Raw genomic sequence first — 24,417 nt, 5'->3', positions numbered from 1 at the left:
TTGAAAACTTCTCCTTGTGGTTCTTCTTCGTCATTGGTTTGGTTCTGCGTCCCCTGTGGTGACTACGCGCCCTGCTACGCTGTTCTCTCGGTGGCCTCGGCCGCCTTTTACGCTTGCTACTGTGTCTACTCTCGCTCATCGTGAAGTGCTGGCGGTTGTCCATCGTAGAAACACATCTGGGCTTCCTTCAGGAATTGAAGCAAACCCTGTTGGACATGTCCCAGGGTGGCGTCGTCCCCTGAGTACCGGAGGGATCTCTCCATCTTCCAGATCCCATAAGCCAATTCCCGCAGATATTTGCGTGTCTTGACTTGTTGATGTTTCCGGGGGGCGTCACTGTTCACATGCCCTGGGAAAGAGGGGAGTACTCCACATTTCGACTCGGTAAAGATCCAGTCCTTTAGAGAGTCCACTGACGGAATCTTCATCCTGGTCAACATGGAAAGAAGAACTTCGCACTTGCAGAAGATATGCTCGTGCAGATCCTGAATGATGGCCTTATCACAGAGCCCGCATCCTGGATTCTTCTTGGTGAAAACGTGGTCGTCAGGGTATCTCCATTTCACGAGCGGAAGTCGAGATATCCGCATGAGGTGAAGAACTTGTGCTTTGTTGGCGTCGGCGATGTAGTGTTTTCGAAGGTCATGCATTACCTCCTGCCAGACCATGTCGTCAGAGATGCCCCCGTAGTCGCTTCGTTGAGTCCACTTCTTCGGTCGTGCAAGTGTGTGTGGGAAGTTTGGCAAGTCGGGAGACGAGGTCTTGTGAAACATGAAGTTCTCTAGAGTAAGTGGTCCCATGCTCCACCGGAGGTGGTCGATTTCCGCTGTGGACACCATTCTGACCGGATGGTATCGTCTCGCGGCTGCGATGTCGACGTGTGCTTCCCGGAAAGATTCTGCTGCTCTCACGTTCACCTGGTTTCGTTCCCAGATTCTGTGATTAACTGTGTCTGTTGTAGAGGGCTCGTGATCTTCTCGAGGGTTGGCATGTTCCGCGGTGAGGGGCTTGTTGAGCTCGAAAGAAGCTCTGATTGCGTCTCGCATGGTGGGGGAGGCTGCGTAGCCCCAAGCTTGGCCTGTCGGAAAGCGGCAGTCGACGCGCTGGTGTGGCTTTTCCTGTGTGAGACTGTGAGTTCTGCTGTAGAACTGGAAGGTGCAGTCCCAAAGGGCCGGCGATGAGCCATGGAAGAACCTGTAAGCCCGAGCGGCCTTCAGGCACACCATGAAACGTCCCATGTCCCGCAGGTTCAGTCCTCCTCTGCCTACCGGAGTTTGGATGAAACCATTGCTGAAGGTTTTGCGTGTTTTGTCGGGTGATAATTTGTTGATCTTGTCGCACGCTAGTTCGTTCAGCTCTCGGATGAAGGTGTTGTCGATCTGGCTGACGTAGGGTCCAAGGAAATTCAGTTTCGAGAAGAAGTAGATGTTGATCATCCACGCCTTGCTGTAATAGGGGAGACCCCATAGTGAAAGGCGTCGCAGCGACTCCTTGAGGTCCTCCTTGATCTGAGCGTAGTGCGTGTCCAACCTTTCGCGATTTCCGAAGTGTACTCCGAGGTACCGGAAAATGTTGTCAGATGTCCGGAGCGTCGGGGCCTGTCGTGTGTTGTTGTCGGTTGGCCAGGTGGCGTCAATTGTTCGCTGCCATTCTGCGTCAATAAAGGTTAGTGGAACAAAACAATCGGGGGGGCCGATCTTCTGAAGCACCGTCTTTGACGGGTTTAGTGTGAGGCCTGAGACCCGTTGGAAGAGGCAGAGCACTCTACCAACCGTGGCCACGTCCTGGATGTTGTTGAGGAACACCGCTATGTCGTCCGCGAAAGCCGACACCTTCATGTGTCCAGCTGCCACTGCCTCCGGGTGAGTAGGGGGTTGTGGCGGCCTGTGCCCAGTGGTGTGGTGGTGGGATAGTGGCAGGCCTGGGGCCAGTCCAAACATCTCTCGGTCCAGACGACGCACAAGTGCGTCTACTGCGATGATGAAGAGGGTTGGAGAGAGAGGGCATCCTTGTCTCACTCCGATCTTGATGCGGACTGGGCGAGATAGGACACCTCTGATGTTGATTCTCGTTACTGCGTTCTGTTGTACAGCTAGGATACGGTTGATCATCAGTTCCGAGACACCCACATTTCGAAGCGTCTTTATCACCCAACTCTGGCTGATAGTGTCGTAGGCTTTCCGGAAGTCCAGTGATCCTACGACCCAACCCATGTTCAGCTGGGAGTAGGCGTTGCAAAAATGATCCATGGTGTCGAGATTGTTAGTGATGTGTCGACCCGGTACGAAACCGTTTTGGGCGCCGTGAATGCTGTCCGGAAGAATGTTCTGGATGGCTTTGTTAATGAGCTGTGTGTAGATCTTCACCTCTGTGTTGATCAAAGAAATAGGCCTGTAGTTGGAGATGTCGGCCTGATCTCCCGACTTGTACAGTAGTTTGATGATAGCGGTGTTGCGTTCGGTGCTGATGGGCGAGTCGGCTCCAGCTTCGTTGTAGACGTCCGTCATCAAGTCCCCCAGCTCATCCCAGCAGTCGCGGTAGAACCTGTACGGGATGCCGTCTGGCCCTGGCGCGCTGTTGTGCGTAGACGCCTTGATGGTATCGAAGATCTCCTCCTTGGTAAAAGACGAGTCCAGGCTTGGGTTAGCTGTATTCACCCTCCGGGTTTCTTCGGGGAAGAGGTCTAAAAAGGCGCTGTCGTCGGTGTCGTTGATATCGGCAGCTCTGTCGAAGATGTTGTCAAAGTATCGAGCTGAGATGTCGCAGAGAGAGGAGGTGTCGGTCTTCACTCGGCCTTGGTGGTTCCGTAGGGAGTGGATCTCCATCTGTTGCTTGGATTGTTCGACCCGAGCATGGAGCATCGGGTATGGCTCGTTAGCTGGGTAGGCTTGCCAGTCTGAGGCTGTTGCCATGAGGGCCTCGCGGCGTCTGTTGTCTGGGTGGTTGGAATCTCGAAGTGCGCGGTTTTTGGCTTCCTGTTGGATGGTGACCTTAATGTTTTCTTTCAGGCATTGCAGCTTCAGGCTGGGCTTCAAAGGACCATATCGCTTCAGAATGGATTTGACGTGGAACTTGAGCCAAGCAATGTACTCTGTATCAAAAACCCACCAGGGCATCCTCCAGGTGCCTGGGCCTCTGTCTTGTCGCTGGGTGAGGTTGCCAAAGTTAAAGACGAATTGGACCGCGTGGTGAGAGGACTTCGTGATGTTGTGACCCTGCTTGTTGGTTACCAGTTGTGTGGATTTGATCCACTGTGAGAGTGTCGAAGAGATGTGCAGCTGATCCAGGCGCCTGCCAGCTCCGCGGCTGTTGTTGGTGTGAGTGTAGAGGCCTTTTCTGTGTTTGCTGATTAGAGTGTAGGTGTCTAGTAAGTCCCAGTTAGCTAAGAAGTCCTTAAGGTGAGTCGTCACTTTTTCGCCAATCCTGCCGTCGTTGGAGGCGACCGCGTTCCAATCGCCTGCCGCTATCAGGGGGTATTGGCAGGGATGGAGGCGTAGATAGTCGTCTAGTGACTGGTAGAACTGCCGGTTAGTGAAGGGGGAGGCTCCCTGCTCGTTTGGTGCGTATACGTTGATCAGCGATAGGTGTCTGTCGGTGCCTTTGATGTGCACGTCGGCCAAACACAGTCTGTTGTCTAGGGCTGGGAAGTATTCAAAAACTGTTGTAAAGTTTGTGATGGTGACGTTGTCGGAATAGACTAGCCCCACGCCGACGCTTCTATTAGAAACACCAGCTGTGGAGCCGAGGAGGGTGTAGTGTCTGCCCCCCGGGTAGGGCGAGTTTGAAATGATTTGTTGAGCGGTTTGTAGGGAGGAGTCCACCCAGTTCGTCTCTTGAAGAAGGACGAGATCGGGGTAGTGAGTAGTTCGAATAATGTTTACAATGGTGTCGGGTAATCGGTTAAGCGCTTCCGCCATCTTAAAACCGCCGATGTTAGCCGTGATGACTTTAACATTCGGAGATTTCATTTTGGCCTGGGTGCTCTTACATGGGGCTTTAGAAGGGGTGGTAGTAGAGGTGAAAGACATGCTTACTGGTTCTGCCCCGGTCGGAGCATTGTGTCCACCTCATGGAGAGTGGTCACCCTAGGGGGGTTCGGGGGACTGTTCGGGGGTTCTACAATCTCGTCTACCGAGCTGAGTGTCGCACCGTCGTGGAAAACTTTGAAGTGGCATGTAGACAGGAATGTCGGGCACCTCCCGTCAATGAACTTTGCTACCTCCTGAGAAGGCAGCCAGCAGAGTCTGTTCTCCGACCTGTCCGGGTTCAGGATTTGCACCGGAACCTCGCTCGAGGCGGTCTGGAAGACCGCAATGTGCTTCTTGCCGAGCGTGGTGTGAGAGGGCTCGCCAGAGAAACTGGAGGTGGTGTGCCCTCCTCGGGGTCGGCCCTCGTGGATACTTCCGGGGGGGGGTTGTGTTTGGTTGGTCGTGTTGGGACTGGTGTGGTCGTGGGGAAGGCCGTTGTTGGTGGCCTCGGTGTTAAGCGGGGTAGCGGGGGGAAGAAACTGGGTGACATCAGGGGCTACTTCAGGGTGAGCAAGTGCGTCAGGCTGGGTGTCAAAGCCGTTCATGGATACGTCAGCCTGTTCCGTTTCCTGGTCGTCGGGAACTGTGTCTTCCTCGGAGGCGGGGATGTTGATGGGTAGATTCTGAGTTCCATGCTGCTGGTTCGTAGAGGGCAGCTGGTTAGTTTGCTCGGTCTCTTCGGGTGTGTCCTCTCCGGTTTTGTCGCTCAAGACTTCAAAGTTGTAGTAAGATCGGAGGGGCTTCTGACCGGTGGGTTGGGGGGACGTGTCTCGAGTCCGTCTATGTCTAGGGGACTTAGTGCCGACGGTCTCCCACTGGTGAGTAGCAGGCGTGTGGTGGAACTTGCGAGTTTGGACCGGGGGCTCCACGGTGGATGGGGCATGGATGGAAGCAAGGGCTTTACCTCTCTGTGGGAGGGTACCCTGGTGAGCGCGGGTGCGGAAGATCTTGGGAGTGACCATGTCTTTCTCGGGGCAGGCCTCCCGGATGTGCTTAGTGCTCTTGCACTTAACACAGATGTTATCGCCGTTGGCGAAGTGCATCTTGATCAACTTTGAGCCGGTAAGCCTAGCCTTGGTGGGATCCAGGTTGACGAAGAAGTCGGGGATGGTCTGGGGCAGGGTGGAGCCTAGGAGAGCACGAACTGCGATCACAGGACCCGAGATGTTCTGATGGTTGGCAGAGGTCATCAGAAGGGTGCCACTCAAGAGGGAGGAACCTGGAATGGCCTGATCAATGTCTACGTCGAACTGGTTGAGAATAGCGTTGAGGTGGATCTTGAAAGCATCCTCCGTCTGACGCTCCATCTTCATGTACGAGGGTAGGTTGAAGTAGTAAAGTACTCTTCGTCCAGCAGGGTTAGCCGAGCCCTTCCTCATGATGCGATAATCTTGAGTATTGGCCTCAACAATGAGACTAACTGTCTCCAGAATGACAGCCATTCGTTGTTCGTGGGGGTCAGTGAGGGCGTCCGACGTCAGGTAGTGCCAACCATTTCCCACTTGGTAGCAGTCTTCAGGGTCCTGTTCTAAGTTAATCTGGTCGATCAGGTGGGGGACGATGTCTAGGTTGTGCCTGGACAGGTCAAACTCCGCCAGACCAACCTGACCCTTGATCTCGTCGAACTTTTCGATGACGCCCTCGAGGACACTGATGGTGTCCTTCTCGTCGACTTCAGCGGCGTTATCGAGGTGCTCGAGGAACATGGAGATAGGAAGATTCCAATCAGGGGTGGCGGAGCGGTCAAGAGCTCTTCGGAAGAAGTTTTCCTTGCTGGCTACATAGGACACGTTGAAACGGCCGGAGGTATGCCTACCATTCGGCGCCGCAAGGGGCTCCGAAATTCGCTCCTTGTTGAGGTTGAATTTGAGTGTGGAGGGGTTCGATGTCAGGAGAGCCTTGACTTCGGCCTTGCTCTTCCAGGCGTTGAGGGTGATATTGTTGTCGTTTTTTTTGTCGTTTTTGTCGTTTTTGTCGTTTTTTTTGTTGTTTTCATCGTTTTTGTCGTTTTTTTGGATTTTTTCAATGTCGGTTTGGTTGGGGGTTTCGGTTGAGGTGGCTCCATCACCTCGCGATAAATCAGGAGGTGGGGGGTTCGGAGCGCCCAAGGAGTTACCCGCCGAAGCTTGGGCTTGCGCTGTTTCCATGGTGAACGTTTTTTCTGGTCGCGCTCGATTAATAATTATCGTTTAGGACACAATTCAAGTATTGTTCAATTAATATTTCTCAGTTTACTTTAAGTAATTGTTCGACAAGAAGCCGTACCCAGCGCAAACACAAATCTTGGATCAGATGGCGAATATCTGAAAGTTATGAGCAGTTATGGCAAACAACTGACCAAATCAGATTACGAATCTAAATCAGCTCAAATTTCCCGCGTCCGAAACCGCCCCCGCCCAGTCGTCACCATGTTCCACTGCTGTCCACACTGTCTGCTCGCTTATACATCCCAACGGTTATTGCAAACAACATACACGATAAGAATCTGTTATGGAATGTAACAAATTGTTCCTATAGAGATCAAAATTACACTAATTGAATCTCCTACTTCGTCTGATTCCGATGATCTCATTTAACATGTCTATATCACGCCTCCAACGCCCTCAAAAACACTAATTACCCCCACACTTCTCCACCCTTCTTGAATCTTGATTTAGCACCAACCCTATTGTGACGTGGGGGTACGATTAGGTACTGAGCCGTCTGCGGTGTTGGTTGGAGCAATCAGTACATTGATTGCATGAGCTATAGACATTAGGAAACGAAAGGCTCGTCTTTTTATGTCTCCATGTTCCCTGGTCCATATCCCATTACCCTACCTTGCTACAAGTACATCATCTGTATCTGCGTGGTCTCACCAATTACCCTGTGTTCAACTCTGGGGGGCTACTTATACCGAGACTTCTGCCGTTTCGAATTAGACCTCCATTGCGTGCTCCCAGCTATCTTCCAATCACCATGTTTTATCAGCGTTTGCGGGGAACCTTATCAGCAGCCCACAGCTTTTATAGACCCGTGTCTGCGCCAACCTTGCGTCGTCGTTTCATCTCTTCTTCCATCAACATTCACGCACCGTCAATCATGTCTTTCGGAGATAAAGCTGCTGCTCGACTTGCGGGCAAGACCGTCTTTGTTACCGGCGCCTCGTCCGGCATTGGCCAGGCCACTGTTCTCGCTCTAGCCGAAGCTGCCAAGGGCGACCTCAAGTTTGTGCTTGCTGCCCGACGAACCGACCGTCTGGACGAGCTCAAGAAGAAGCTGGAGACCGACTACAAGGGTATCCAGGTGCTGCCTTTCAAGCTGGACGTGTCCAAGGTCGAGGAGACCGAGAACATTGTGTCCAAGCTGCCCAAGGAGTTTTCCGAGGTGGACGTGCTTATCAACAACGCCGGCATGGTCCACGGCACCGAAAAGGTTGGCTCCATCAACCAGAACGACATTGAGATCATGTTCCACACAAACGTGCTCGGACTCATTTCTGTCACTCAGCAGTTTGTCGGCGAGATGCGAAAGCGAAACAAGGGCGACATTGTCAACATTGGCTCCATCGCCGGACGAGAGCCCTACGTTGGAGGAGGGATCTACTGTGCCACCAAGGCCGCCGTGCGATCTTTCACTGAGACTCTCCGAAAAGAGAACATCGACACTCGAATCCGAGTCATTGAGGTTGATCCTGGAGCCGTTGAGACCGAGTTCTCCGTCGTGCGATTCCGAGGAGACAAGTCCAAGGCCGACGCTGTTTACGCTGGAACCGAGCCTCTGGTCGCTGACGATATTGCCGAGTTCATCACCTACACTCTCACTCGACGAGAGAATGTCGTCATTGCCGATACTCTCATTTTCCCCAACCACCAGGCTTCTCCTACTCACGTCTACCGAAAGAACTGAGATCAGGGCAAGTTATAGATTTATACAGGTAAGATGATGTTTTCCAAGAGCAATCTATGATACTAGACCCCCGTTTGATGAGTCAATTGAACTATACAAGTAGCACACATGTTTCTTCACTTCCAGTACAAATAGCAGCAGTGCTTCCTGGGCTATCACCATCGGTACTATGCGATAGGAACGCGATACGGAATTGTCACAAACGAGCGGTACCAACTGGCTTATCTTTCATTTGGGCTCTAACGTCAATCAATTGATCCGTTGATACGTTTGTATAACGTGCCCAAATCAGTTGATCTACCTATGCCCATATCGTGTCGTACATACTGTACATACTGTAATTAGTCAATGTTGTCAATGATGTCTGTCAATTCTCATCACCGAGTTATTATCTCGTTTACAGCGGCTAAAAGTGCATCTCCCTGACAGTTACCAAAAGATAACGTCTCGAATTGACAACAGTCCAATCACCTCTCAAACCCTACTTCCCCCGGTCTCCTCGACATGCCCGTCGCGTGCACGTACCCCCACTCTTATCTCCTATCTCTGTTATCGTTATCGCCATCCTGCATGCAAAGACAGCAACCACGAGAATTGAACGGGGAGGACGAAACCGATAGATGAGATAGACATATTGTGTGCATACAGTACATTGTATACTGGTATTATCTTTCAAGTGGTTAGACAGGAAGCAAAAAATGATATCCGTGAGATTCGAACTCACGCCTCCGAAGAGACCAGGAAATTCGTTAAGGTATTAGCCTTAACCTGGCGCCTTAGACCGCTCGGCCAGGATACCGCAGATTGTGATTGAAAAATCGAATTTCTGTTACTGTCAGTCATAATGGTCACGTGATCTTGTAAAACCCTATATATATAGTGTTCTTCTTAACCGCGTCGGTTAACATGGCTGCTTCATCAATATTCTGTAGGGAGTATTAGATGTGGCTTATTAAACCCACTATATCCGATACTAGCCATATCTCCATTATTTGCCAATCATTGACCCTGTTTTTGAGCTGATCATGATCACAGAATCCAATAGTCCCAACTTTGAGGTTGTAGATGTTTGTCTTTTCTCCACACTTGATTCTCCCCCAGGGGCTCGTGCTATTTTTGCTATTTTTATTGAGATAACGAGTGTCAGTGTTGGGATCATGAGGTGAGGGAGAAAATTCCCATCCGAACGGTATACTGAACGTTCCCTTCTTCCGCCGAATCTGTCCTTTTATATGGCACTCCTACTCCAAGCCACACATGACAAAGCTGAGATCATAAGCCACCAAGCCACAATGGTCTCGACACTGAAGCCACCTTTGTGGTTTCAAACCATGATAGCTCGACCTCGTTCGCCGTATTTATACCATGAGTGGACGATACGTGCCTCTTGACAGCAACTACGAAATGACAACGATTGAGGAGAGGAGCGTTGCCACTTCTTCTGCCGACGAATACAGTCTCAGCGGTCTGAGTGACGATACACACCCGTCCAGTGCCAAGACTGACAAGAATGGACACATCACTGAAGTGGCAGAGATTGCTGAAGTGTCAGATGTGGGTCCGCAGAAGAAGAGGGGCTTCACATGGGCAAAGCTGTTGTGGGACTCGGCAGATAAGAGCCCAGCTGAGAAGCGTCTGTTGCTGAAGCTGGACTGGTTTCTGCTGTCGTCGGTCATGCTCGGATACTTCATCAAGACTCTCAATCAAATGAATATCAACACTGCTTATATTAACGGTATGAAGGAGGAGTTCCAACTCAATGGAAGTCAACTCAACTACCTCCAGACCCTCTGGACGGTTGGATACATTGTTGGACAGATTCCCAGTAACCAGATTCTGCAACGAACTAGCGCTAGATACTACTTGGGTTGTCTGGAACTTGTCTGGATGGCTCTCACGTTCCTTACCCTCACATGCAACAACATCCACTCTCTATATGCCCTCCGATTCTTTGTGGGCCTCACGGAAAGTGGATTTTTTCCTGGAGTCGAATACCTACTTGGGTCGTGGTACAACAGAGACGAGCTCACTAAACGGTCTTCTCTGTTTGCTCTATCTGGAGTAGCTGCGGGTATGGTTACTGGATACTTGCAAGCAGCAATTCTTCATGGTCTCGAACACACTTCAATTGCTTCGTGGAAATGGCTGTTCGTGTTTGATGGTATCATTTCATTCCCTGTTGCTCTCTACACCATGTTGGTGAATCCCAATACGCCTGAAACGACCACCAGTTGGTACCTAACTGCCGAAGATGTTGCGATAGCCAGAGAACGAAGACGAAGAGTGGGCGACTTGGAACACAAAAAGGAACCCATCAGAGACGTTCTCAAGCGAACCTTTTCCACCTGGCACATCTACGTCTTCCCCTTGGTTTTCCTGTGCTACAACAATACCTGTTCGGCCAACTCTCAGCCGACTATGATTTCCTGGCTCAAATCTGAGGGTTATACACCCACAGAATACAATGTGTACCCCACTGCTGTGGCTGGAGCAGGCATTGGAGTGACTCTTATTCTAGCAGTTGTTTCAGACGCGTTCAACGGCCTCAATTGGCCCTTCGTGGCCGCCTACTTTGCCATTCAGATTGTTGGATCGGCCTTACTGTCCTACTGGAACATCTCCAATGGTGCCAAGTGGTTTGCATACTTCGCGGTGGGTGTACCTACGGCTTGGGGACAGCCTATGATCTTTTCGTGGCTCAACAGAAGTCTTTACCACGACTACCAGAAACGAAACCTCGTCGTTAGTATCACCAACACTCTGGCCTATGTGACTGGTGCCTGGGTTCCTATTCTCGTATGGAACGCCAAAGATATGCCTCGATACCAGATTGGTTTCACCTATAACGCCTGTTTGGCCGCTGCTGGTCTGGTTCTTACTGGAATAGCCACTTTCTTGTGGAAGAGAGATGGTCGAAAGGTTTTGGCAGTTAAGGAGGTGTAGTTTTGCATGTGGTAATTTATTGTGTTTTTTTTTTTAGTATTGAACCGTAGCTATTGTGTTATTTCTAGACTGTGTATTCCTCTGTATCTCTATCTATATACGTCCATCCTCATCAGCATCCCTGAGATAGTTGACAACACTCTTGTTGAAGGCATCGATGTTATCAAGGTAGATGTGATGACCAGCCTCAGCCACAATCTTGTAGTAAGCGGGACGTCCAAGCTTGTTGAGCCTCTTGGCAGCTTCATGTCCTGCAGAAGTGTTCATCCAGTCGTTTTCGCCGTAGATCCAGAAAGAAGGACACTTGATTTTGGTGATTCGGTCAATGATGGGTAGTCGAGCAATGCAGAAAGGCGCCATGAGACGTGTCAGACCTCGCTCCCCAGACGCCTTGCCAGCAAAAATACGGTAGGCGTATATATGCATAATGTCTCGTTGCTCGGTTGGCAGCTGCTGGAACCGAATGTAACTCCATCGAGCCACCAGTTTGGGGCCCATGGGTCCAGCAATACGAACAGCCCCAATGAAGGAGTAATGCGACTGCCACATATATGCCAGCAGCTTGTTTTGTTCTCGTCGCTTCTCGAGGTCCGCACCAAGATGGACGTCAATCTGGTTCTCAGACACGACGGGTTTAAGCGACGAAAAAATATCATCGGGGATATCGTCAAACTCACCGACTTCAAACTCTCTTCCAGGATGAGGCTCTTCTTGAGACACGACAGAGTCCTCTCCGGTTGGTTGAGTTCCGAGGTTGGAATCGTTCGAGGTAGCTCCAGGCGACTGAGGAGTGTCAGGAGACTCAACAGGAGCCATAGATCCAGCATGGAGTCCCAGGGGTTGTTTAGAGGATGCATTTGAGGGTGCAGTAGACGATGATCCGGCACTAGAAGGTCTTTCAGCTCCATTCACGGCCCCGGCTCCATCACTGCCATCGGAAATAGATCCATCTAGAGAAACACCATTAATGTGTTCCACGCCGACAGGAGACACCAGAATGAGTCGCTCGACGCGGTTGGGGTACTTCATGGCGTAAATAGAAGCAATGTATCCTCCGAGAGAGTGTCCCAGTAGCACGAATCGCTCCAGGCCCTTTTTTTCACGCCAAGCCTCCAGTCTGGATAAGTACCACTCTTCTGTTTCGGCCACCATTTTTCGTCCATCAGGATCATCCTTATGCTGGCTGATGTTGAACGTTTCTCGCGTAGATCGTCCCATTCCAGGGTTGTCGAGCACGTGGACATTCCAACCTGGCAAGCTACTGATAGCGTCGAGGTTTTCAAACCACAGACCCATACCTGTTCCCCAGCCGTGCAGCATGACAAGTGTTCGGGAAGACGAAGAGTCGTAAGCCGGCTGCTCGGTATTGGTGATATGGAAGTCGTTGATGTAAGTGTTCTTTTTGATCTCTGTTTCGCAGACCTTGGCTTTTCGCTTTCCATCTGTTTCAGGAAAGAAGGGAAGCATGGACAGCACCTTGAACTCTGCCTTTTCGATGCCGTCGGCAAAAAAGTACTGCTTGAACGACTCTGCCACGCTCAGTGGGTTGGCCTTGTTAGGTACCTTGAGCTCCCGTCGTTCGGGGGTGATAGGAGTGTCGTTTACTTGTTCGGTCGGCATGGTTTCTCTAATGAACTGGTGTAGTGAACTGACCGATGCAGCGTCGTTGTACACTAGAAAGGTGAATATGGAGATGTTTGTGTTAGCGAGTAAAAACGCTGCGTGATTGCTGACGCTTGTGTTTTCAGACTCTCTGGTGGCAGTTGTCTCACAGTCTGTTGCTGGGGGACACGATACCGATAGTGATGTGTGATCTCGTTAGAACCTGTTTGCAGCCCGTTATCAGATCGGAAACTGGTGTGATGATGACAAGAAGACCCTTGCACTGTGTAGCTCCACGATCAACACCCGAGTAAATGTCGCGTGGATCTCATGCAAACGCCGCTGACCACCATTGCTATCTGAACTCTGATGAAAATAGCCTTGCATGCAGAGCCGAGGTACAGTGAAAAAAAAAAATGGGATGCATTAGGGTGGAGCTACTACAAGTACTGTAATCACGATGGTGGATGAACTTGTGGGAGTATTGTGAAGAGGACTAAAAGTACTTGTATACAAGTCGCTGTAAATTCTAATAACCATTCATTGTTTATATCACCTGATTAGATAAATTCTCTCTTTCCATTGCCCAAATCACCAAACAATGACACCCCTAAAAACCTCACCGAAGACCAGACGCATGAAAAGTTAACCACAGTCTGTTCAAATTGTTGGTTGAGGAGGTTGTATTGGTGCCGTATGGAGGGCAGATTCGATGATCTGGTCATATTTCACTCAGCTTCTCAATATTGATACCAATCGTATGTCTCAATTATACACGTTCTTCCGAATACGCTATAACATCCATTTTTCTATAAGAGCCCCAAATATCGTGGTAGTCGTACTACCTCATCTACTGCCAAGTGGAGTAAATGTCCCAGAAGTAAAGAATGGCATAAATGATGAAAGCCACGGCGCCAACCACAGTAATCTGCTGGATGGACACCCGCTGGGCAAGCAGCTTGCCTCCAATAATGGCCACAGAGGTGCAACAAGCATGGCCAATCACTCCGCCGAAAACCACAGGCCAGAAGTTGGAACCAGCGCCCATGGCAATTGTGCTGATCTGCGACCGGTCGCCCCATTCGGCCAGAAAGGTCATGACGAAGATCTGGACCCAAGCCGGCGACAGTACCAGACTGGCCAGGTTGGAAAACCCGTTAGAAATATCGGCTAGCGACTGCTTGATGGTAGGCTTGGAGGCCTTTCGGATATCGAACGAGTATCCCTGCTCGCCGAGGCCGTCATCGGTGATTCCAGGAGCAGAATTTTGTCGACGAAGAGTAGTATCTCCGGACGAGGAGGAAGAGGTACCAGCCTCGAGATCTCGGTTCTTTTCGTTCATCTCGGAAGCCTCGATCTCAGACTCCACCTCGGCCATTTCGTCCTTGATGGAAACGCCCTCCATGTGTGTGGCTTCATGCAGCAGTCGGATTCCGAAAACAAGGAAAAGCACACCTGCTGCGATGCCAACGAGTCGGGGAGAAACGAAAAGGAGAAAAGCCTGGCCCATTAGAGCCGACAGGATGGTCATCAGAGCCAGCGATGAGAAGGCGGCCGAGAAAATGGTGAAATGCGAATGTTTGGAAGCCATGATGGCGGCCAGTAGGAAGGTCTTGTCGCCAATCTCGGATGTGATGATCATGGAGAAGGCCATGACAAACGTGTGCCACATGTCGTCATCCACGGGAACATCGGTGACTGAAGAAGCGGGTTTGGTGGTGGTGGTAGAGCCAGAAGAAGAGGAGGAGGAGGAAGATTTGGAGCCAGTGGCATCGTTGGCAGACTCGGTGACTCCGACGACAGCAGCCACTCGGTCCTCCTTAGCCCGCTCAGCGGCGTCCTTGGCAATATCGACCTCGGCTTCGTTTTGACCAATGTTGTTGGGGTCGTAGTCGTTAATGACAGTGGGCTGTTTGTCAGTTACAGTCTTGGCGGGCTTTGCGGGCTTGCCGTTGGTGTTTTTGACTTTGGCGTTCTTAGCAGCCTCGGATCCCTCGTCGTCCTCTCGCTCATGATCCTCCACGTCGGGACGTCCCTGGGCCACAAACTTGTCGCCCTTGTCCACTTCGGAGCCGTATCGAGCGGCGTAGTCCTTGGGTGCCGTTTTCATAGCATGGTCGTTCTCCTCGAGGTTGGCAGCAGTGGCACCGGCTAGAGTCACCAGTACCAGCGTTGTGATAGTTGAGAGTTTCATTGTGCTTGTGGTGTGTGTGAGAGGAGTATGTTGTTAGCTGTTTGTGAGTGAATCTCTTTATGGGTGGCCTTGGTGGTCCTGGCAGGTGGCAACTCGTGTATTGTACTTTCCTGTGATCTTTCTATGGGGAAAGTACACGTAGTCGTCGAGATGTCTGGGTTTGAATCTGACTAGGTGCTGTTTGTGTATCTAGTAGCTGTCGAAGCTGTTGTCCAGATGCCTGTGTCGCAAGGATATCGCCTGATCTACAAGTAGTGGCTGTGGCTGTGTCACTGTTACCACCGTGTTGTGTCGCGTTGCTAGTGTGGGAAACTGCCTGTATCTGATCTACAGATTAGGAGGATGGCGAGGGAGGGAAAAGCTGCTGCTCAAGTGCTCTCAAAGGGCGAAAGACGTGCTATAAAACGTTGCACAGGACGTGTTGGAGAGGTTGCAAAAAATTAACCTCAGTAGAGTTGTGTAAAGTAGAGTTGAAGTTGGAGTTGGTTATATAGGGCGTCTGGGGGAGATACGAGACACTTAAATATGAGGTTTCAGGCGTATTTACAAACTGAAAAGCGGCAGACGGACTTGGTTGGCCTTTTCGAGTCGATTGGACCTCTTGCCAAGCCAAACAACGTCCTGCATAACCAGTTGTACACTGCCTCTCCTCTCCCATACTACACTTGACCCACGCGTTAAAGTTGTAGACGTTGGGAGATAGGTAGGAGACTTGGACATGTTGAAGCGAGCATGTGTGCGGTGTGATCACAGCGTGCTGACCAATTATGAGTGGCTTCACTAGCATGGTTTCTGTGTCTGACATTGACCTCAAGGTGCGAAGATCGTTCTTGCAACACGGCCGCCTGTTTCTGCATATTACTTATTCGCATGCCCCACGATAACGAGCTTCACAACAGCGTACAAGAGGCGGCATACATACGTACATTTGGTGAGAGCACATTAAAGAAAAGACTGCATATTCTCTGACCCCCCTCATGTTATTTTTAGCACCACAACGCATACAACGGCAACAGCCCAGACAAGACCATCTATGATGCTCAAGTCGTGCAACAGAATTCGCAATGAATAGACGATTAAAAACGAAATTACACGGCTCTTATCTGATCCAGAATAAACCTGAGACACCGTATTGCTCTGTGGCGTTTGGCAGCCTTAGATATACCACGATATACACTATCTCATTCGGCGCGCTAGATTGCTACTTATTACTCTCGACCAGATTTATGATGCTGCTCAACAAAGCATCCAAGACCAAAGTGCACCGTGCACCGCAGTCTCCAAAGAGGCAGTGCTCATACTGGTTGCAAGACGGATTGGGACCGCAGATACACCATTGGTGCACAAACATGGCCTGACCGAGCACATTCAGCCCTCAGACCGCCCATAAACGCTCCAAAAGCGTATATTATTTTTCATTTCACCGGATCGGCTGGGGTTAACGATGGTTGGCACGATAATATTGGTGAAAGTTCCACGGGGGCCAAATGGAGAACTCTGACGTCGACAACTTTTATACAAGTACCAGTAGATTTATGCATGTGGCATACGATCTGGTCTCGTGACGAATGCAATTGTCACGTGCCATTGCACGTGACCACCTTTCCCTCACCCATATGCTGACCAACTAACACCCTTCTACTGGCTGTCCAAATTCTGTGCCGTGCCTGCAGACACACGCAGGATAGGCAGGGGTAGATCCCGTACACTTGGCGCGAAGGCGCGAGGGTGCAGAGTGATACTTTGGATTAGTCAGCCGGTGGGGGGTTGTCAGTGGCAACTAATCAGAAGCGTAGGTTTGGTCGGTGTAAGGGGGTTAGTGTGGTGGTGGTGGTTACATTACGGGAATGTTCAGTACTGTACGTAGAAAGTGGGTTTTTTTGTACTGTACTTTACTTGACAGAATGCCAATTCAACCTGCCCTGTTGTTAAGCTTCGAATTAGCCAAACAAATAATCCAAGTATTTTTTTCTTTTAAACAAAAATTAATTGACTATCTTTCGTAAGGTACAGTATCCACCAAAGATGATTTTGGACATCTAAAAGTATTACTTGTAGATAATGGCTAATTTCAGCCATGTCTAGCACTTTGTCATTATTGACCCTTACCCTTGACTTATTCTTAGTTAACAGTCTCTCGTACAAAAAGTACAATACTGCTCCACATATCTTACCACTCCTGTATCATTTTGTCTAATAAATACTACTATGTACAATTGCTGGAACGTCGTGAATCATCCATGGTGTCAAACTGTCTTGTTGCACCCCATTCTGTATCTCTACATCGTGTCAACCATTGCGGTACACTGTCTTCTATCGTCCAACAAACTCACCGCTTTGAAGCCTGTCCTAATCGTTCAAGGCACTCAAAATAGCTTCCTCCAATGCACTCGCAGAAACTCCCTCCAGATCTGTCGACAAAAACAAATGCGGATCAGTATTCGTCGTAGCTGTCCCACTGGTCGCGTGGCTAATCTCCACATGAGGATTGCTCATATGATCAACACTGGCAAACACAGCGTCATCTGTGGGCGAGATCACCAGGCTCTTTTCACGTGACTTGATGAGACTCGGAACCGACGAATTTGAGTGTGAGTTGGCCGACGTGGTTGAATTGGAATGGTCTCTGGACGCCATGTTGACAGCATTCACATCACGAGTCTCAGGAAGACTCGCGTGTGCAAGCTTGTCCACCCAGTTGCGTCTTTGTGTCTCATCATTCAATCCCTTGCCCTTTTTGTCGTACAAATGGCACGCCAGCTGTAGCAGGTGGACGACCGAAACGTGATAAGACAGAGCCGTCTTGTGCCAGTCTATAGGTGCCTGAGAAACAAGTTTAGAAATGAAGTCCGAGAGTTGTTTATCGCTGAGTGCCGTGGCTGGAGTGGCTGGATCCTCAAATCCATTGCGATTGAACGGAAACCGAAGGTATATGGTCGGTTTCATGCTGTTGTGTTGTGATTATGGATGTTTAGTGTCTTGGAGATGGTTGGGGTTTGTTGTTTTGATAAGGTTGAGATTGTGGTTAGGTGAGAGCTTATTTGGCGGAAAGAGAAGGAGAGCAGATGTTGAGTAAAGTAGGATTATTGTGTGGGGAGTAAAAGATTTTATTGATTAGATCAATTTCAAGGGACTTGACCGATATGGCTGAGTTTTTATATTTCTTCCATCATCTCTGTAGCCCCTGTTTGGTGTGGTGTTGAGACTTGCCGAGACGAAATACTCAGATCGAGTATGTCAGGAACATTATGAATTGGTTCCGAAGGGCTTCAAAAATTAGTACACGTAGTAATTTTGACTCTATTAGTTCATATTTCAAGTCTTTATTCCCATATGACCAAACTTTTCTTTTCCTTTTTATTTTCATTCTAAGGATTTTGATTATTTTATTTTATTTTTCATTTGAACTACTCCCCAACAGGCCGGGTCGAACGCATTGATGGGTTTAAGTCACATAGCTTCAGCGGATCAGTGTATTTTTTGCCCTAGAAACTACATATTCTTAGTAAGCGTCAATGGACATGTTGGGCCAGATGTAGTGTTGTTAAGAGTGTTAATTGAAGGTTCCATTTTTTTTTTTCTGCATATACATTCATTTAATTATAAACTTTGCTGTGGAAAGAATAACCTTTGAAAAATGTACGCTTACCGAACATTACTAATTAAACACCTTTAGTGTCAGGTCCAACTTGGCACGTACCCTATTTCATTATAAATTTTGATGAATTATATTAGGTCCAGGTGTTTAAAATAATTATTTTTTTCAAATGTATTGAATCACTGTAATTTTATCAAAAAAAAATTGCATCAGAAATGTGAACATCCCGAAGATAGTCATTAATGCATAAATCTATAAATAATAAGCCAAGTCATCTATACTGCTTATATCAGAGCTAAGGGTACCATGGAAGGTCTGCCATGAGCACACTGAAACGGGAGTTTCGTCTTCAGCAAGTTTTCCACCATGGTGTGACACTCCTCTAAAGTCAGTTCATCGCCAAATTTGATAGCGTTCCGGCATGCAAATGAGGCCACAAGTTGCTGTAATAACGCAGGAACCGCCCTATCTGAACCTCCATTCTCCAGAGTTTCTAGGTACTCCTTGATCCCCATGTCTAGTTGGTAAGGATCCATTTCACGTGCCAAGTGAGGAACATGATTCAAGTAGCCTCCTTCGAAACGAAAGCCCCATTTGTTGAGCACAGTCTGATGTTTGAGAAGATGTTTCATGTTCAGAGACAGATGCAGAGGCACAATCTCAGCTGTTTGTGAAACATCATTTTCGGCATCCCGTATCAGATCTGAAGTGATCTTGTCTGTCAGAATCCGTTCATCAGCAGCATGCTGATCCACGCAGATCAATGTGGGAGACTTCAGTTGCGCCAGGATCAAAACGAACCGTTTCTCCAGCTGACTTATCGTTTTGAATTCTGAGAAGCGAGTCAGTGTTGTGTTAGTAGTTGTTGAAGACTCCCCTCTAGAGGTACCAGCACATTCAAACCCACCAGAGAAAGAAACTATGGTGTTCTGGTCCATATTTACAACCGAGTCGGCCACATCCCCACCCTCACTTCTCATCCTGACTGCCTTCCTGGGTCTGGAAACAGACTCGACACTCTTGCTTCTCTTATGACCTCTTTCATTGCTCGATAACCACTCTTCTACCAGTTCCAGCACCACTAACTCCTGGCTAAGACCTTCCTGAGCATATGAATCAACCAAGAGAACATAGTTGAACCGATCCAAACACTTCTCAACCCGCTTCAAAGAAGTAGGGGACCCATTGTAAAGAAGAATTTGAACCGTTTTGACACCATTGCCACGAGCTCCAACAGCCCCAGTAATAGCCATCTCAGGCAATCCAAACAACAACTCTTGATCCTGTGACCTTCCCAGCTCAACCCTCCTGCCAAAACACTTGTAGTACTCCAACATATCCATGCACCTATCAACAATCGAATCGGAAGGGACTAACTCCAACTTGACCTGATTAGAAGAAACCAAGGTCACGTGAACGCTTGGAAACCGCAATAACTCTACCCAAACGCCAAATATGACCTGATCATAATCTCTCTGTTGAAGAGCATACTTGCGTTTCACAGGAATATTGTAAAACAGCGAAGAGCAAGTTATGAGCGTGCCCTCTGAAGAAGAAGGGCCATCGCGAATCTTTATGCTTCTCACATGGCCTTGAAGAGTAAGATGCTGGTCATGTGACTCGACTGTCACCACAGCAACAGACCCCAATAAGTCCAGAGCTGCCGGTGTGTGGCGCATATCAGTCATTGACTTCCCATTGTCTTGTACCGTAAAACCAAGCTGTGGGAGCACAGAGATGGTCACACGACGTGCCCCTCGAGTTATGCTGTTGTTTAGTAATCCGCATATAAACTCGGCTCGGTTATACATGGATCCTGCTATGATATCTCGGCTTTCATCGGGTATTCTTCGTATCATGTTGTGGAGGAGTACTCGTAACTTTTAGTTTAGTTTACGTAACTATGAGTGCGTAAGTTGCGAATCTTGGGACAGGGAAATAAGAGGATTAAGAGTATTAGAAGGTATATATCTTAAGCTTACCTAACAAATATGCAGTAAGTAGTTCATTCCAACTTTCAGCTTCTGTCTGGCACTTCTACAACACGATATAAACCCACTGTAATTCGTCACTCTGTTTCCATCGCCTTTTGAGAACATAACCAACTCTAATTTTTGGGAGCGTATCTTGCAGCATGCTGTTCTACAAGTTAAGTGGCTCTCAACACAACATGTCTCAAAACGAGTTAACCGAGGTGGAAACGGCTTTGGAGAGTGATAGTGCCATGGCCATGGCTGGAAGCATCATGACCGAATCAGACGGCTTTGTGGACGTCGAGGTGGACGTCGAGGTGGATGTCGAGATGGATGTCGAAGAAGAGATTGTGATCCAGGAACCCCATGATGATCAAGAACTAGATGTTGACGAGGAGGATGAGGATGAAGCTGATTCAATTTCCTCTGAATCCGCCAATGTCGTCAAGCCCGTGCCCCAGATTCGACCTCCCCCAGATCTGCGGTTTGAAGAATCCTATCTTCGAGCAATCTCTGCTGCCGATGGAAAGTGGTGGAAGATTGCCTACATCACCATCAGAGACCAGGTGTTTATGCCGTTGATTCAGGGTACCATTTGGAGTTTCCTGTTGTTGTCTGCGTCGAGCTTGAGAGCAAAGTCGAGTGGCAGCGGACGGTACTATGGAAGTTCTTTTGTGAGATGGTGGAGAAGTATCAATCCTCCTAATAGGAAGCATTAACGAGTCAAAAGGGGAGCAAGTGAACAGAGAAAACGAATGACTTACAAACGAGTGACGGGCACCTAAATATTGTCAATGAGCTTGGTGTTATGGATACTGACGAATCCGAGACAGCGCACAATCAACGAGCCACTCTGATTTGTGAGAACAAGCAAGCTACTGCAAGTTCTGAAGGCCTAACGAGTGAAGTATATAGTAATTTATTGAATGATAATGCTGCTGTGGTATGTCATTGCTCGCGTCCGAGAGCCCTCCACAAGTGAGAAAGCAATGGAGGAAGCAACGTTGGTTCTTGCCCAAGAATCACAAGAGATATGGGAGAATGTTTTATTCGTACTTGTAGGGTATTTCAGCATAGTTTGGGGGTTTAGGGATCTGCAAACATGGAGTCCAAGCATGTCGACATTTGTGTGTATGAGAAACACATCTACCAAGTCTGGTAGCAGGACTCGTAACAGAGCACCATCGCAGACTACGAGATATAAGTACAACCACCAAAAATCCAAGTCAACCGCTTCGCAACCGGGGAAAAAGATTACAGCACCCAGGATTCTCGTATGGTCTCCCACTACAATACTAACTGGGCTCTCTGGTGCTTGACTATGGCTGATCGGACCGGGAAGCCGTATTTTTTCAACCAGGATATGGCCGTAAACCAAGTTGCGCCGACCCGGAATCGAACCGGGGGCCCATCGATGGCAACGATGGATTTTACCACTAAACCATCGGCGCTTATTAAGCAATTTAGTGTGAGGGAGCATCAGACGCGAAAGGAGCTTATGTAAGCCACAGAAAAAAGTTGGAGTTATGGCTGAATAATGGGTTTCCGGTGAAATATTCGTCAACGTTGGTTCCAGTTTTGTTTTTTTCTTCTAATGATGCTTACCTTGTATATATGTCACCCATTGTTGTTTTGATCGATCGACATTGAGCATGCTTCTGTATATATACGGTACATATACATACTGATGATATATTATAATACTACTTGTACGTATTGAAAGAATCAAAGACTCACCTTTTCGCATTCTTTCTGTCTATTACTAGATTAATATATTACTGATGATTAAATATTCCTATACCCTACCAAACTTCCATCCTCCAACATTGACTCTTGTGATGACGTACAATAGACAAGCTGCCATCATTACAGCTCCGCAATAAGGAGCAACCACATGGTACCGTCCTTCTTTGCCAATGATAAATCCTGCAATGGGATTTGCTACCAACGACACGGTTCCAAGACACAAAAAGGCCTGTCCTAGACAAACCCCCACCTTGTCCATACTAGGAGCTAGAGAGGGCAGAACAAAGGGAGGGAAAGTACCCAGAGCCCCTGAAAAGAAGCCGTAGAAGAACGCAAAGACAATGACCTGGGCGTCACGCGAGTCGATGTTTTCGTGGGAGCTGAACTGGTCCCGTTTCTGAGTACCTCCTGGAAGTGCAAGCTTGTCAAGGTGCATCCAGCAAAATAGCAGAATTCCGTTAATCATACTGACGAAGACGAGAATGTTGAATTTCCCGAGATAGTCAGCCATTACAGCAGGTCCCACTCGACCAATAGTCGCACCAGCACATAGAACAGTGACTGTGTATCTGATGACTTGTTCACTCATTCCATGGTCAATGGAAAACTGCTGCAGGTAATAGTATGGGATGTAGAGAACAAGGAATGCAAGGGAAGTGGCGATAACAAAAAGCACGTAGACAGGGTTTTTGAGCGTAGCCAGATCGATAATTGTGAACTTGCTCTCTTTCTTGACATGAGGAGCGTTGCTGTCACAGGACTTCTTTTCTGCACCCACATTGATTACCGCTTTTTCGGTAGCAGGCGAGTCTGGTGTTTCAGAAGACTCACCAATTTCGAGGTCGTGATCATTGGGACACACGGGCTCCGTCTTTGGTTCGCGTGACCGATTGATGAGCCGCTGGAGTTTTGTAGCCACGTCAAACATTTGGAGAAGCTTGCTTTCTTGGGCAGGATGTTTCCTGTAGCGCAGGATACAAATAGCAATGATAGCCATGCCCGCGTAGACGCCTGCCAGCGCTCTGGTAGTCGCTGCAAAGCCGATCTTGTCGCTAGGCAACAAGTTGTTTGCCATGATGGGCAGCACGATACCTGCCACACCTGCGCCAGCACTACAGATGCCGATAGCCAGGCCTCGTTTCTTGGAGAAGTATTGCGAGACGCATGCCATTGAGGGGGCAAATGTGGCTCCCATACCGAGGCCCATACCTAGTCCCTGACACAGAAGAACGTGCCAGTACTCTGTGCATTCGGCCAGCACCATGTAGCATGTGAATGTGAGAATGGAGCCTCCTACCACCAGGACGTTGAGATATCCTTTATCGAAGAACCGGCCACTGAGGGTTCCTCCGTAGAAGATGCATGCGATTTGGATTGACTGGATCCAGGCTGTAGACGATTGAGGCACATCAGCCAACAGGGACGATCTGTAGTATGACTGGTAGACTCCCATGGTGGTGGTGACTCCCCAGGAGTTGAATAGGATGCAAAAGCCGCCGAGAACTTGCAGCCAGGCTTCCAGACCTCCGTCTGGAAATGCAGGAGGACATGGTGTGAGGGTGGGTGAGTTTTCGAGGTTGGACGTGGAAGAATCGCCGCTGGGGCGTTGTGGGTTGGAAGGGTCTGAGTCTAGACCAGCTAGAGGGGGTTGAGTGGTCACTGGGTTAGTACGGTAGTGAGGCAGAGAATCGAGGCTCGCTCGCGAACGACATTGATAGAGAGTATGTAGAGCGACTAATTGTAGAGTAAGCATTTCTAAGAACCCGATGAAGAGCAAAGATGAACTGAAAACCGAACAGAAGCAGTAGAATCACCGAAACTAGTAATCAACCAACGTGGAGTCCAAGCAATTAACTGTTTTTTTTCTTCACCAAATTGAAAAAGACTACCTCAGTGATTTCAACGATATCGAGAGTCCCATGAGACGGTAAAGCAGAATGAACTGCATCGATTATATCGATTGAAACATGGTTATACCACGCAGTAAATACACTGGAGCACATCAAACGCTGTAACTCATCACTCATCACTCATCACGCATCACGACAACCCAGAAGAGACACCTCACGGGGCCACTGCAGAGAGTGAATCACATCGGTGACCCCTACGCTCCATCTAACCAACTCCCAGCATAAGCTACCACCTTAAAGGTAGTTCAGCAGTAGTGCAGGGCGCCTAAGCAGAACAGAATTAGAGATGGGTCTAAACGACGTCCGTGGAGAAATTTGCCCGCAGCAGAACAGCTCGGAATAATCACTGGACACACAGTTCAGCAGGGTGGAAAATTCGACTTGAGGAATTTCCGCACCAATCAGTGTTTTGGGGGGTATCAAATAAAACTCTCTCCCTCTCGTCTCTTTCACAATACTCACTTGTCACGAGTCCATCAACTAGGAAGTATTATTTCGGGGCCTTCATCTCAAAGGAAGACCCTACTTACTTATA

The 24,417-nt window shown here is 48.8% G+C and overlaps 10 protein-coding genes and 3 non-coding genes across 13 annotated transcripts; 3 read left to right on the top strand and 10 right to left on the bottom strand.

Moving 5' to 3' along the window:
- Nucleotides 1-125: 125 nt before the first annotated feature.
- YALI1_C09803t (uncharacterized protein) lies at nt 126-4,028 on the bottom strand (the record flags this gene model as incomplete). The annotated part of the gene is made up of 1 exon (XM_068282237.1): nt 126-4,028. The coding sequence occupies one exon, from the start codon at nt 4,026-4,028 to the stop codon at nt 126-128; it is 3,903 nt and encodes a 1,300-aa protein (XP_068138338.1).
- A 2-nt stretch (nt 4,029-4,030) lies between these two features.
- On the bottom strand, nt 4,031-6,175 carry YALI1_C09781t (uncharacterized protein; the record flags this gene model as incomplete). The annotated part of the gene is made up of 1 exon (XM_068282236.1): nt 4,031-6,175. The coding sequence occupies one exon, from the start codon at nt 6,173-6,175 to the stop codon at nt 4,031-4,033; it is 2,145 nt and encodes a 714-aa protein (XP_068138337.1).
- Nucleotides 6,176-6,986: 811 nt separating this feature from the next.
- On the top strand, nt 6,987-7,916 carry YALI1_C09773g (uncharacterized protein; the record flags this gene model as incomplete). Its single annotated transcript, XM_501554.3, has 1 exon — nt 6,987-7,916. The coding sequence occupies one exon, from the start codon at nt 6,987-6,989 to the stop codon at nt 7,914-7,916; it is 930 nt and encodes a 309-aa protein (XP_501554.2).
- Nucleotides 7,917-8,615: 699 nt separating this feature from the next.
- YALI1_C09756r lies at nt 8,616-8,715 on the bottom strand. Its single transcript has one exon. It is a non-coding gene; the product is annotated as a tRNA-Leu (tRNA).
- A 566-nt stretch (nt 8,716-9,281) lies between these two features.
- YALI1_C09750g (uncharacterized protein) lies at nt 9,282-10,859 on the top strand (the record flags this gene model as incomplete). Its single annotated transcript, XM_501553.3, has 1 exon — nt 9,282-10,859. The coding sequence occupies one exon, from the start codon at nt 9,282-9,284 to the stop codon at nt 10,857-10,859; it is 1,578 nt and encodes a 525-aa protein (XP_501553.2).
- Nucleotides 10,860-10,952: 93 nt separating this feature from the next.
- On the bottom strand, nt 10,953-12,479 carry YALI1_C09718g (uncharacterized protein; the record flags this gene model as incomplete). Its single annotated transcript, XM_501552.3, has 1 exon — nt 10,953-12,479. The coding sequence occupies one exon, from the start codon at nt 12,477-12,479 to the stop codon at nt 10,953-10,955; it is 1,527 nt and encodes a 508-aa protein (XP_501552.3).
- Nucleotides 12,480-13,311: 832 nt separating this feature from the next.
- On the bottom strand, nt 13,312-14,655 carry YALI1_C09696g (uncharacterized protein; the record flags this gene model as incomplete). The annotated part of the gene is made up of 1 exon (XM_501551.1): nt 13,312-14,655. The coding sequence occupies one exon, from the start codon at nt 14,653-14,655 to the stop codon at nt 13,312-13,314; it is 1,344 nt and encodes a 447-aa protein (XP_501551.1).
- Nucleotides 14,656-17,004: 2,349 nt separating this feature from the next.
- On the bottom strand, nt 17,005-17,601 carry YALI1_C09667g (uncharacterized protein; the record flags this gene model as incomplete). The annotated part of the gene is made up of 1 exon (XM_501550.2): nt 17,005-17,601. The coding sequence occupies one exon, from the start codon at nt 17,599-17,601 to the stop codon at nt 17,005-17,007; it is 597 nt and encodes a 198-aa protein (XP_501550.2).
- Nucleotides 17,602-18,537: 936 nt separating this feature from the next.
- YALI1_C09642g (uncharacterized protein) lies at nt 18,538-20,112 on the bottom strand (the record flags this gene model as incomplete). The annotated part of the gene is made up of 1 exon (XM_068282235.1): nt 18,538-20,112. The coding sequence occupies one exon, from the start codon at nt 20,110-20,112 to the stop codon at nt 18,538-18,540; it is 1,575 nt and encodes a 524-aa protein (XP_068138336.1).
- A 275-nt stretch (nt 20,113-20,387) lies between these two features.
- On the top strand, nt 20,388-20,945 carry YALI1_C09639g (uncharacterized protein; the record flags this gene model as incomplete). Its single annotated transcript, XM_501548.4, has 1 exon — nt 20,388-20,945. One exon carries the CDS (start codon nt 20,388-20,390, stop codon nt 20,943-20,945), a length of 558 nt encoding a protein of 185 aa, XP_501548.4.
- A 533-nt stretch (nt 20,946-21,478) lies between these two features.
- Nucleotides 21,479-21,601, bottom strand: YALI1_C09627r. Its single transcript, XR_002432094.3, has one exon. It is a non-coding gene; the product is annotated as a 5S ribosomal RNA (ribosomal RNA).
- Nucleotides 21,602-21,606: 5 nt separating this feature from the next.
- YALI1_C09626r lies at nt 21,607-21,677 on the bottom strand. The gene has a single exon. It is a non-coding gene; the product is annotated as a tRNA-Gly (tRNA).
- Nucleotides 21,678-22,021: 344 nt separating this feature from the next.
- Nucleotides 22,022-23,725, bottom strand: YALI1_C09606g (uncharacterized protein; the record flags this gene model as incomplete). Its single annotated transcript, XM_501547.3, has 1 exon — nt 22,022-23,725. One exon carries the CDS (start codon nt 23,723-23,725, stop codon nt 22,022-22,024), a length of 1,704 nt encoding a protein of 567 aa, XP_501547.3.
- Nucleotides 23,726-24,417: the final 692 nt, after the last annotated feature.

The sequence above is a fragment of the Yarrowia lipolytica genome, chromosome 1C (genome assembly GCF_001761485.1).
Source record: "Yarrowia lipolytica chromosome 1C, complete sequence".
Lineage (NCBI taxonomy): Eukaryota > Fungi > Ascomycota > Dipodascomycetes > Dipodascales > Yarrowia > Yarrowia lipolytica.
This window is presented reverse-complemented; position numbering and strand designations above follow the sequence as displayed.